Source organism: Pseudochaenichthys georgianus, chromosome 14 (assembly GCF_902827115.2).
Source record: "Pseudochaenichthys georgianus chromosome 14, fPseGeo1.2, whole genome shotgun sequence".
In the NCBI taxonomy this organism is placed as follows: Eukaryota; Metazoa; Chordata; class Actinopteri; order Perciformes; family Channichthyidae; genus Pseudochaenichthys; species Pseudochaenichthys georgianus.
In genome coordinates, this window is record NC_047516.1 from 31,102,379 (window position 1) to 31,115,596 (window position 13,218).

At 38.5% G+C, this 13,218-nt stretch overlaps 1 protein-coding gene across 1 annotated transcript; it reads left to right on the top strand.

Moving 5' to 3' along the window:
* Window positions 1-2,819: 2,819 nt before the first annotated feature.
* LOC117458057 (T-box transcription factor TBX2b-like) lies at window positions 2,820-7,911 on the top strand. Its single transcript, XM_034098295.1, has 7 exons — window positions 2,820-3,184; window positions 3,568-3,835; window positions 3,928-4,074; window positions 4,295-4,371; window positions 4,450-4,607; window positions 5,639-6,105; window positions 7,648-7,911. The coding sequence occupies exons 1-7, from the start codon at window positions 2,820-2,822 to the stop codon at window positions 7,909-7,911; spliced, it is 1,746 nt and encodes a 581-aa protein (XP_033954186.1).
* Window positions 7,912-13,218: the final 5,307 nt, after the last annotated feature.

Sequence of the window (13,218 nt, forward strand, 5' to 3'; positions counted from 1 at the left end):
TCCGAGTGTGCTTGCTTTTCTCTTTGAAAGTCATCACATAACGGCATTGTAATACACGGTTCGGCTGCATTAAATATTACATATCTGCCGTAGTTCTCTATTTATAGAGCCCTGATGAGAAGACTTCTAGACAAACTGGAAGAACTGCCGCCAAAACTGAAAGCATTTTCCACCGAGAATAAAACGAAGGTCGGCCATGTTTTTTTTTTCTACGGGGAGACATTTGAAGATCACCTGACATAGACGCCAGCCATTGGAATGAATGGTGAAAAAAAACGGGATCCTACGATTTCAGAGGCATTTTTGTAGAATTACTACATCCTACGTTGTGGACCAACGTAGTTATTACATGTTTAGATGTGAGACTGGGTTGGCTACTCCTATGGTTAAACCATACACTCCAACACGCTATCCTGGCTTGAAAATGGTGGAGAGTGCTCCTTATTGATATAAAGAGAGCAAAAAGTCTACACATTTTCCATCACAGATGAAAAACCCACCTTTCCTGCACCTTGGCCATTAAACACATTATCAAAAGAACGACAAGCCAAATGTGTTAATTTGACCTACTTTTCTAAGATTTAACTAAAGCAACAAGGAAGATAGAATGATTAAACACCATCAGTAGAGAATAAGCTTTTGCCTTGTCATCACTGCCATTTTGTCTCAAAACCTTTTCATCAGACAAATGATGCTTCCATTGATTTCATTTAAATAGTTGTGTTCAGTCTTAACTCCGTTTTATCTCGTGCTCACAAAGCTAAAGCAGCCTGTAGGCTGCACTAGAGCAAAAACTGGAACAGGTGACTTGAGTATTTGGAGCAGTGACATTGCGCGGATGTGAAGTGACAGGAGAGCTCTGTGGGATGCCAGCTGAGCTGACTGACACCTAACCCGTTGTAATGCACAGATCAAGTATTAACTCTTCATCAAGATCAATCAATCAATCAATCAATGTTTATTTATATAGCCCAATATCACAAATGTTACATTTGTCTCAGTGGTCTTCACAGTGTGTACAGAATATCAGTATGACAATACAACACACTCTGTCCTTAGACCCTCACATCGTACAAGGAAAAACTTCCGGAGAAAACCCACAGTTTAAAGGGAACATGGGAGAAACCTCAGGGAGAGCAACAGAGGAGGGATCCCTCTCCCAGGACGGACAGACGTGCAATAGATGCCGTGTGTAAATTGAAAAGATAACACATTTGCAACATAGGTAGTCCAAATGTCCAGATCCTTGGCTATTTTCCAAGGAAGAATAAGTAAATTAGTTAGGATTAAGAGAAGGAGTAAATGAGTTAGGAGTAAGAGAATGATCAAAGTAATCCTTCATTTGACAATTAGTAAGAGCATGAATGTATAACAAATGCTTTAGGTGATTTCTTACCAAATTTGTTGTGGAAAATATTCAATAACTCCACTGTTATTGTAGAGCCAACATAATGGAACCAACCACGGGGGGGCAGGAGCTCCAACAAGGCGTGTAGGACAGAGAGTGAATACAGAGATGCTGTGAGAAACCAATGTGAGTTTGGAAAATTGCACAATGTAAATCTATTCTAGTAGACCTCAACAATGGAATTATGATCAGTAGAAATGGCCATGACATGGAACATTTAACAGTCTCCTACTGGTTACAGTACAACACTTATTTTGAAGAAATATGCTTTTTCATAATTTCCAGATTTCTTGAGTAAAATATCCAATAACTCCACTGTTATTTCAAAGTTTTTCTTAATTTGTTAGTGTAGTATAACCAACATTAGACAATGCATGTGTAAGGGGTGTTTGGTAGCACTTCGCAGTATAACAGTGGAGTTATTTAACATTTTCAAAAAAGATTCAAAGCATTTTATAGTATTACCAGTAGGAGACCATTAATATGCAAGATAATTTTGTGTAGCACTGTACGAGTACATTATTTAATGTTTTACACCAAAAATAATCAGCAAAATTGTTCAAAAGCACATTTAATCAAAATCTATTTTGTATTATAACCAGTAGCAGACCATTATTGTAAATGATTCATATCTTGTATATTTTTCCTGCATTGCACTTTGAAGACCCTCCCTGCATGCGCTTATAAATTCAGTATCTTGCCTTGGTATTTATTTTGTTTTAGTACCGGTAAAATATTTTGCGTATTATTATATGGGAAAAACAGTAGACGACCATCACCTGTCGATATGTAATAATAATAATAGGCATTTCAGTATGGATATTTCACAAAAAACGAAAGAAAAAGGTGGGCTTAAAGAGTCTTGAGTCTAAAGGTTATTATCTGGCATAAGTCATTTAAAACAAAGGCAACAATAATCATATTCATCCCAATGATCATAAGAATACATACACATATCAATAATAGCACACTAAAAACCAGAATAATTTGAAGTACTACTTTAATTGTCCTTCTTTCATGCTATGTCCATTAACAGCTTTAATCAGCAGTGACACAGCCTGTCTAAACCAATCAAATCCGGATAACTCCCTATAGCCACGCCCTGAATCTGTAATTGGTCCCGATAGTGTGGCGCTGTCTGAGTTATCTGACTCAGATGAGCATGTGGTGGAGGACAGACGTGTGAAAGTGTAAGTACTCTTGACTTTCTCTGTCCTCACTCCGCTGCATGGTCCCAACGTGCACTTTCAGCCTGGTGGAGCAACATTAAGGACCACCCTTGCTTTTGCCCCAGTACCTGGAGAATCCAGGACATGTGCATTCCCTCCTTTTATCTCTCGGTCATACAGCAAAACTCACTCTCAAAAAAGGTTGTTGAAATGTGGATGTAGACGCCCGTCAGCGCGCCCCGATGAGATATCCAGTTGACGCAGCGGCTACCATGGCGTCTTACCATCCTTTCCAAGCTCATCGACCAGGTGCCTTGCCCTTATCAGCCTTCCTTAACGCCGCTCAGCCCTCCTTTTTCCCCGGGCTTGCGTTCCCAGACGAGGCGTCGCTGTCCGTGCCTCTCCCGGAGCACCCTGCCTCCGACGCGGGGCTGATGCGCGCAGCTCTGGGACGCCAGCATCAGCCGGTAACTCTCCCGCGGACACTGAAGAGCCTGCAGACAGAGGAAGAGCTGGAGGATGACCCGAAAGTCACACTGGATGCAAATCACTTATGGACTGAATTCCACAAAATGGGAACTGAGATGGTTATCACAAAATCGGGAAGGTACGTGGACGAAAATGAGCATAATGTTTTGTAATGAAGTCCTTGAAAATGTCTTTATGGAACGTTGTTATTTAAAGTAGGCTATAATAATTTCATTTGTTTGTGTTTTTTATTATGCAATTAGGCTGTTTATTTATGGTGTTTATTTTTACATAATAAAAAAAAACTAAATCCGTTTCAGATCCGGCCCATCACTTATTTCTAGGGGTTCCTTTTAAATTATTGCACCGTTATTTGATTGTTTTTTGACAAAAAACAATTCCCACTCTGATAAGATGTTTAAATCGTCCAACATAAGGTTTAAAAGTAACACAATGGGATGTGCTTGCTCGCAAAAAGTCAAAATATAAACTTTTAATTATTCGTTTATTTACCTGCTACAGGAGGATGTTTCCGGCTTATAAAGTGCGAGTAGATGGTCTGGTTGAAACAGCAAAGTATATTCTGCTGATGGACATCGTCGCTGTTGATGACTGTCGCTACAAGTTCCACAACTCCCGCTGGGTGGTGGCTGGAAAAGCTGACCCGGAGATGCCAAAGCGCATGTACATCCACCCGGACAGCCCGTCCAAAGGGGAGCAGTGGATGAGCAAGCCTGTCGCTTTCCATAAACTCAAACTCACCAATAACATTTCGGATAAGCATGGATATGTAAGTAATTTAAATGTAATGATTATAGGATTTTGTAAATAGACAAGGGGTGATTTAAAAAAATAATCACATTTTTGTTTGTCTTTTTCCAGACAATTTTGAATTCCATGCATAAATACCAGCCCAGGTTTCATGTTGTGAGGGCCAACGACATCATGAAGCTTCCGTACAGCACCTTTCGGACTTATGTCTTCCCTGAGACCGAGTTCATAGCTGTCACTGCGTATCAGAATGAAAAGGTAACCCTCAGCCTCCCCACAGAGACTCACAGCAAGTTTATTCTATTCCTGCATGTATTACAAAGGTTTCACCTGACTGTGTATTTTAATGTAAGGAAATTAGAGAAAAACATGGCAGTTGGAATTGCAACTGAGTGGTCTTTTTAGGGTTAGAAATAAAAAAAAAACGTGTCCCACATGAGCTGTACTTACTTTCTGATTTATTTATTTTCTCCTCAAGATTACACAGCTGAAAATAGACAACAATCCCTTTGCCAAAGGATTCCGAGACGCAGGGAATGGGAGACGAGAAAAGAGGTATTTGTTTCACCATTTTGATTCATCATGATATTAAAGGACGTAAGGGTAGATCTAATCTCAATCTATGGTTTGCAGAAATAAGCCTTTCACCATTTCTTCGCTGCACGAGAGCCAAGGCAAAGCGGACCAGGACTATGCTGATTCTGATGACTCGTGCGAACACCCCAGAGATCCCTTGTATTCCCCTCGCGAGCTGGTCAGAAGCCCCCTGATGTACACACCAACCTGTCCAGGTGGGTTACAGTTTAATGTTAAAGCAGACGTATGGTTGTGTTGATGAACACAATTATGCTTTACAAACAAGTATCCTTTAAGCAGAAAACGTATCAAAAGTATCAAAATGAATACTGCAGAACCCTGAGATACCGTGTTTTTCTTACATTCCTCTGCATCGTATGTACAAGGAAGAAGAATGTTATAAAAACGCGGTATTTTTGCCTTCTTTCCCCAAAATACAACCGGGCCAGTACACTGAAAATACTAAACCGTTGACTTTAATTAAACGTATTATGTCAACAAATTACACATAATTGTATAAGGTTATTGAAAGCATAATATTACGTTAAAATAAATAATCAAGTCAGTTCAACTTAACATTATTGCTTTGAACTTAACAATACAATTATGTCTAATTTGATGACATAATACATTTAATTTAAGTCAACGTTTCAGTTTTTTCAGTGTGTGTTGCTTTTAGATGAAAAGTGGGCTATGAGGTTTCATTTACTTATTTCGAATTAAACCCCAGATATTTGTTTTCAATTTGCAGTCTTCAAACCACAACATGTGTTTTCATCCAACTGTTTGTCAGCAGTATCAAGACAGTCCGTATAAAGACCATAATGAAAATGGGTGAAGTTCCCCTTTAAGTCAATTGATATGATTAAACTGTCACAGAAATACCATATGGGAAAGCAAGTATACTAGGAGTAACAACAAGGTGTATGACAAAGCTGACGTCAAACAAATTTAAACTTTCACAAACGAGCTGGTCAAAACAAATCATTATAAGAGTTGGAGGGGAATGAAGGAAGGTTTTTCTGATTTAGATCTCTACATAATTGGACTGAATTTGGAAAGAAACAAAGAGCCTTGATACAATTAATTAACTGTTTGGGCGCCTTGTAATTTGTCATGCATGAACACTGCCTCCTCATGGCTCAAGACGTTTGTCATCACTGTCCCCTGTGTTCTAAAAATATACTAACGAGGCAGAATCTTGCTCTTCTTACTTTTAACTGGACATAGTGTTTTGTTCCCACAGATGACAATAATAATGGAAGTGACTCAGAAATTGAGCTCGAAAATGAGGACATTGCAGAAGCCAGTCATTCGAGGATTGAACATACTTTCAGCGACGACAATCAGGACTTAACAACAGAGAGGACAACGTTTCCATCATCAGATAAGATGAACTCTTTGGAGACTGATTCTTTGGAAAAGCACGCAAGCGGAATCAAAGATGGTGTGCTGCCAATGAAGTTACAAGCGCAGAGATTATCATCCCTCAACGGCGATTACCTTCAGACTTTGGATTACTCGAGTGCGCAGAGCCAACAGTTTCTTAAGTTCGGGTCGCCTTTGTTGTTTCATCCGGGACAGTTGTCGGGGAAACCAGAGGGTGTGTTGTCAGCTCTGCCTGGAGTAGAACATGGAGGACTGCCATCTCAAAGCATCGCATCTTCATCGCCCTTCTTGTTTCACCTGTCACAGCAGATGCTTGCATCTCAGGTACGCTTTAACAGAAGTGTGCTACTCTAATATCACACATTTTTATATATTCTATTAACATAATTATTTAAGAGCCAAGCGATACATTTGCCTTCTTTCTAATACCCAGCAGCGGGCAACTCATTTGCAAAATGACGTTTGATTGTATAGAAGTCTAAGAGAAAATGTCTCTACTTCTCACTTGATTAATTACCTTGAAATTCATTTTACATTTTTAAGGTCTCAATTGCTAACTTAAAGTCTACAACAATATGTTCTTTATGTAAATTAGGATCCAATTAAGAGTATAATAACATAATAAAGCAGGACGTGAGGGCGTGGCTAACTTATAATTGACACTTCCGAGACATTGTCCGGCATGGGTTATCTCTGTGATTTCATCATCAACTTTATACTTCAAATAGTTCACAGTATTAAAGTTAACTGCAACAGTTTGGTCTCCTCAAAAGGTCTTGTTCACGTTAAGTTGTACTTTTCTCCACCGTGTAATTTCTAGCTCCAAAAAAACTAATAAGCAACGGCCAAAACAAAAAATGTAGTCAACAAACATTTTATATACAAGAGCACATCTTATCATCTTCCACCACTCCAGGGTGATATATCTAGCACCCTTCTACTTCAAGGCAACATGTTCAAAATGATTAAAAATCCATTTTTATATATCTATGATTAGATTATACCAGTGGCGAACCGTCAGGGCCTTCAAGGTATTCAGAGAATACCCTGGAACACTCAGATAAAACAAATAAAAAATCGATTTAATTATATAAATAAAATGTATTTAAAATGAATAAATGAGAATCGTATCTGTGTTGTTGATCTGTAATATTACAGTGTTACGTTGATTTATGTGTCCTTCTCGGACCATGCACTACGCATTTCAGTGGTTTTGTGTTAGAAAAGAAAGCAACCAATCAGATCTTGTTCTGGGTCTCTGGGTAGAATATCCTTCAACCAAGGTATTCTACATCCTTGATCGAATGCCCTGGCCGTTGCACTGAATGAGAGCGTACGTTTGGACTGACAGTTTGATCAACCAATCATATATTGATTTGTAGTAGTAGGGCTGTGACAACTTTTTATAATGTCTAGTAATCCATCAACATTTTTTTTAAATAATCGATAAGTTGTTTGAATTAAATGTCCGAAAATGGTAAAAATAATATTCCTTTAGGGTTTTCCAAAGCCCTAGATGTCATCTTAAAAAGTCATCTTTTGTCCAAAACGCAAATATATTCATTTTACTGTCATAGAAGATCAAATAAAACAGAAAATATTCACGTTTAAGAATCTTGACTTATACAACGTTCACTCTTTTTGCTTAAAAAGTCAAAATAGCAAGGGATTCATTTAATAGTTGACGACTCATCGATTAAAAGTCATACAACCAGTGAGGCAGGGACCCAAATAGAATTGTCTCTATGGACACAAGCGGTTTTTTGACAGGACACTGTGCCCATTGTACAAGACTGTATGTGATAAAGTATCAGAACATCTTTTGGGTTTTAGGAGAGGAATTAACCGTTTTATTCTTTACTGCAGGGACTCTCACTGTCACCCTTTGGAGGACTCTTCTCCTATCCCTACGGCTACATGGCAGCCCCAGCTCTCCCCTCCTGCTCGGCGACCTCCACACTGGCCAGGAACCAGTGTTTTCGCAGCTCTCGGCCTTGGTTGCGATTCAATCCTTATCAGATCCCCACCACCCCTGCCACCACAGGCCTCACCTCAAGCTCCAACACCCAACGTGAGCTGTCCAAATCAGGGAGCAGAGAGTCAAGTCCAGTGTCTCACAAAACCAAGTAGATGGCTGCTCCACCGAAAAATATTAAGGGTTCTAATATTGAACCCCAAAACTCACTTAAAGGACTTCAATAACCACTTCCTCCACAATAGACTCTCCTATGTTAGCGGGTGACGAACACGGACAACTTTATTATAATACACATAATTATCACCTAAAATAACATTTTTGTAGGAGAAACTGCATGTTTTGCTGCCATTCAAACTGTCATGATACAGTATCATCAATAGACCTTTCTAATAAACACTGATTTGGTGATTTAAGACACCCACATATGTTACCATGAGGCTTCATTATATTGACTGGTGTTTTTGTGATATTAGAATTTATATATCATAATCGACCTGCTTTTGAAATAATGGTAGATATGCAAATGACATTTATTCCTTATTCAAATATATCAATTTATTTACCAATAAACATTGGGGTGTCTTGATATTTAAATATCAAATCATTTCTTATTGGAAAGTTCTATGTTATAAAAAAAGATATAATCATGATCATAGGAATTCCTTTGGGAACAATTAGATATGCAATACTCAATGGCCAAAGTGGAGTGCTCTTGGACAATCATTTGCTTTATATATATTTGTATTCTGTATGATGGTGTTTATAGTTTTTTGTTGTCATTTGAGTTTTCACATTTGGTAAAGATCAAGACTATAAAGCCTTGTGAGACTGTATACTGATGATCACTGTTAAAGCTGCCATTGAGATATGAGAACATCTTACCTGTTCACAGTTTCATATTCTGTTGATGTACCAAAGCTGCATCGTGGACTGGGAGGGAAGACTCAGGATTACTGTTTTTCCTTACCAAATTATTCAGGTGAATTGTTTTTGCATGTGTTTTTCACAATTGAAATAAAAATGTTGATCACATTTCTTGCAGTTGTGTTGTATGTTTATACGGCATTTAGATAGTGTGTGTTATTTTTCAGCTTTTTGGAAACCTGCGGCACATTGCATTCAAATATATGCCCCAAAACATCCCACTGTGTTCAACGCTGCTCTGAACTCCAGAAACGGTAACAAGTGTGTTACCAGTTTGCAAGAGTCCCAGTTAAAAGTGTTGGCAATTTCCAAAATGACATATTACGTTGAAGAGATATGGTTGGGTTTTACTAATAACCAAAAGGTGGGGCTATTGGTGGAATTTGTATCAATGTTCCACACATTTAGAACTAAGAGTTTCATTTTATAAATATCCTGTTTTGTTGCTGTAGTGCATACTGGGAGTAACATAATGCCACATGTTACATACTTTATCCGTCTGTATGTACAACATTTCCAGGTTAATTGCATCAAGCCATGCCATCAAAAGGTTACCAATTACAGACAACTGGTAAGTGCTACACACAAATAACTCATAAGTTGTGTTTGTTGTTATCTAATTATGGTAACAAAAATGGTGCCATCAAAGGAACACAGTGTTCAACCATTTTTCTGATATGCCTCATAGTTCATGAGTTATTAGACAAAACATAAAATATGTAAATACATGTTTTAATATAGTATCGCCACCTGTGTGCCACATTCAAATACTTTACCATGTATTTTAGATATTGATGAATATATAAAAAAACTTTAACATAAATCAAAAATAAAAATAAGCTGAATTTTAAGGATTCTAAGTGACACGATGTATGGCTTAACAGCTTCTTCCCTTCTGCTACCGGCCTCATTAACAATGTCCGCTAACTTCCTACCCACCCCACAGACATTATGCATTACATTCATGCACATCATGTGAACAACATATTGTTCTTTTTTTCTACTGTGAGCCATGTTCATGTTTATGTACATCTCTCCTTTTGAACACATTTATTGGCACATTTCCGCACAGCCTCCACTTTGATAATACACAAGTCATATATTCATTTTAAGATTTTTGTTTATTTAGTATATCTACATTTTGTGTAAATACTTTATTCGTTTTAATGTTAAACCGTATTTTCTTGGCATAGCTTTGTTTTTATAATGGTTTTATTTTTGACCTTCTCTTACAACTTATTTTTCTACGTTGTTTATGTTTGCACCACCATACACCAAAGCATTTGTGTTAACGAACCTGGCAAGAAAACTTGATTCTGATATGTCATTTTATTCTGGAATCACTGCTTCATTGTTTTGTTTGTAAAGCTTCACTGCGGGCTCATGGTGGTTCTGTGCATCACCTGCTGCATGCCATGCCCTGCCCTTGGCCACAGCAGTGGTGGCTGAGCAATAAGAGTGAATGAGCACATCTGCGGTCCTGTGCACTTCATTCCATATGCATGAGTGCAGCTCACTGCTTGTGAGGGCAATTCCCCAAACATCTCTGCCTGTGACAGCAAAGCTACACTTGAGTTGCTAATCCCTCCACTCGTACATCTGCTCAAGCTGCTCCGAAAAATACTTTATTCTGAATACATCAATTACTTATTGACTAGTGTAGTCGATGCGGGGTGTTTTGAAATATTTCTTGGGTATTTAGAAGTGGTTGCCCTTTCCACACAGTGTAAGATCATGATTATTTATTATGTTAATGTAGGGCACACAAAAAAGAGCTGAGTGGTTGTTGTGATTGGTCAACCGCTTAGAGATGTCCCGCCCCTTAGCCTAACCGGTAGAAGCACGCGTGTCACGTAATGATGTCACTATGTCACGGAAGTAAACAAAGGAGTCCAATGGAGGCGTTTGGTGGGAGAGAAACTCCTTCTGGAGGGAACTTTGGAGATTTAGCTTTTGCAGACCATTTACATGCACACAAGCCTATATAACCCCAACAATAGCATAATAAGGCCCTTTTAAAACATGACCCTCCATAGTAAAACTGTTCCCTATTCAATGTAGCTGCCTGCTAAAAAAGATCTGGGGATCTCCGGGCAAAATATTTGATCTGAAAACTCTCCCCCTGTGCTGGCCATGGGCTCCTCTCAAACCTCCATTGTGTGCATTTTCTTCTTCACTGAACGTAGATTTATAATGAAAAATAATTCTCCACTGGCTCAAAAAGGTAGCGGGAAGGTCAACTGCAAAGTTTTGCAGACAGCAGAAAATATCTCCCTGCAGAGTTCTGGGGGTGGGGGTGGGGGTGCAATACTATGCTATACATGCAGGGCAGTTATCTCACATTGCATAGTGTGCAGAAAACTAACTGAAAGACTATTACAATAACACACAAGCAGGTTAATATTTCAAAAACATGGTGCTGCCAGTTATAAGTGATCTGCAATGTGTCAAGAAGAGAAGCAATTCGCCATCTCAGGTCTGGGATTTCTAAATTAATCATTATCCCTTGCATGGCACGGTGTCAAAGCAACATTGTGCTTCTACTCACATACTCCTGGAAGAATACTCTGCATATTGGTGCTCTAAATTTCCTCTGAATGTAAGTGCTGGGATGAAATAAATGTCAACACAGATGGCTTAAAGAGACTAGAAAGTAATCTAGCATACAATATGAATAATGCTTTTACGGGGTGTGTCAAAAAAGCCTGTGTAATCATGAATAAAGTACTAGAGTTTGTCCTGCGGGGCTTTGTCGGAGTGAGGATACAGAAAGGTGAGATGCTTAACGTATGAATACAAAAAGGAGTGGACATACTATGTTGTGTAAAGGCTTGTAAAGGGGAAGGTTGAAGGTGAGAATATTGTTTAAAATGTTCTAAAAATGCATTTTAAATAAGGGACTTCAGTTATACAGTGTGTGGCTCCTTTCATTTATAATGTATTTACATGTGTGTACTTTGTATCTGTTTGTTCTGTATTATTATGCCAAAAATTGATAAAGTTTCAGTTCACCTACAAATAAATTACATATAAGATAAATGTAATCATTCAAACCTCCCTACTGATCTTTATTCTCCCATTTGTACTAAATGTTTTACATCAATGTATCTTATCATTTAAATATATATGATAAGAAAATAGAAACAAAAATAATAAGATCAAATATGTACTGTTAAAACTGTATTTTCTATTGTATTGTATTTCTAACGCAATGTGGATCTATATAATCAATTAGGCTTCATTAAAACAAAGATTTAGAAGACGAGTGGATATCTCTGCTTAATTGGCTTACTACTTACAGATAGAATGGCCTCTTACGCCATCTAGTGCATGGGTTCTAGTTAAGAGAACGTCGGGGGGCGCTGGAAGCAATATTTCTGAATGGGAGGAGTTTTTTGGGGGGTTGTTTATTTGATAGGTTATGTTGTTATATCTAAGATTTGAAAAAAAGAGCGAGGCAAAGTCCTTGTATGTGTACATTTCCAGTGGCGTTTTCTCCCGGAGGATCTGTTATTTCAGAATCGTTGTCTGTGCTGCCATCTCTCCCTTTTGACAGAGTATTTTACAAAGAGTGAAACAGCACCCCTCTAAATGTTCCGTTGAAAGTGTGGTTAAACACGGTATTGCACTCACTGGTGCCCTAATGCCACGATCCAGAGGAGGCCAGCGTTGCGTTCCGATAATCCAAAAAGCAGCTCCTAAATTCTAACCCTGGCTGCAGTAGAATAGTCCAAAAATCAGCTCCTAAATTCTAACCCTATCGTCTATTCCTTGACCTCTGAGTGAAACGTCACGGGGTTAAGGGATAGTGGATAGGAGAATTCAAAAGGATTTAGGAGAAGAGACTGCGGTGCTTTAGAGAATTCGACTGCACTTTCACTATCCGACGTGTTTATGATGCGCCAGCGGACGTCGGTCTGCTGCTGTGGGGAAACTATGGAAACCACAGTTTTCTATACAGCGGACTACAACATGGATGTTTAATAAGAACGAGGGACTAACTGTAAACTCATCTAGAGACTCTGCACCGTGCTCTGATGCTGCTGCTTTGCTTTATGAACCTGGACAACAGAGAAACATATTCTTCATGACCAAAGTTGGAATTGAAATAAAAAAGGAAAGTTAAACTTATGCTCGTCACCCTCTCCCTCCGGTCCAAATCAATACAAATGTATTTATTATAAACGTTAGTCCTTAACATATATCACTGTGTATATCACCATTCAAACATCTTTTAAAAGTTGAACAAACTCCACACAGCTCAGTAAAGACTGTGAAATGTTGACTTTATTTGATAATTTCAGTAAAAACTAACGTTCATATTTCTCTTTTTGATTATAATACGGATGAACGTTCAAAACAAAGCACTTTGGCAACTTACCACCTATGTTTTAAAATGCTTAATAAGCACCGTAACTTTCATGATATCATTTCTCGGTCATAATCGGTTGTTTCCGTGAACGGCCGACTGTTGAGTGACGGCAAATGCTGAGGCTGCAAGGCATTGTGGGGCAGCATTTTCGCTTCTCCTGTCG

Coding starts and splice junctions, on each gene's coding strand:
- LOC117458057 (XM_034098295.1), top strand. CDS start 2,820: ATGAGATATCCAGTTGACGCAGCGGCTACCATGGCGTCTTACCATCCT. Junction 4,372..4,449: donor AATGGGAGACGAGAAAAGAG/GTATTTGTTTCA, acceptor TATGGTTTGCAG/AAATAAGCCTTTCACCATTT. Junction 4,608..5,638: donor GTACACACCAACCTGTCCAG/GTGGGTTACAGT, acceptor TTGTTCCCACAG/ATGACAATAATAATGGAAGT.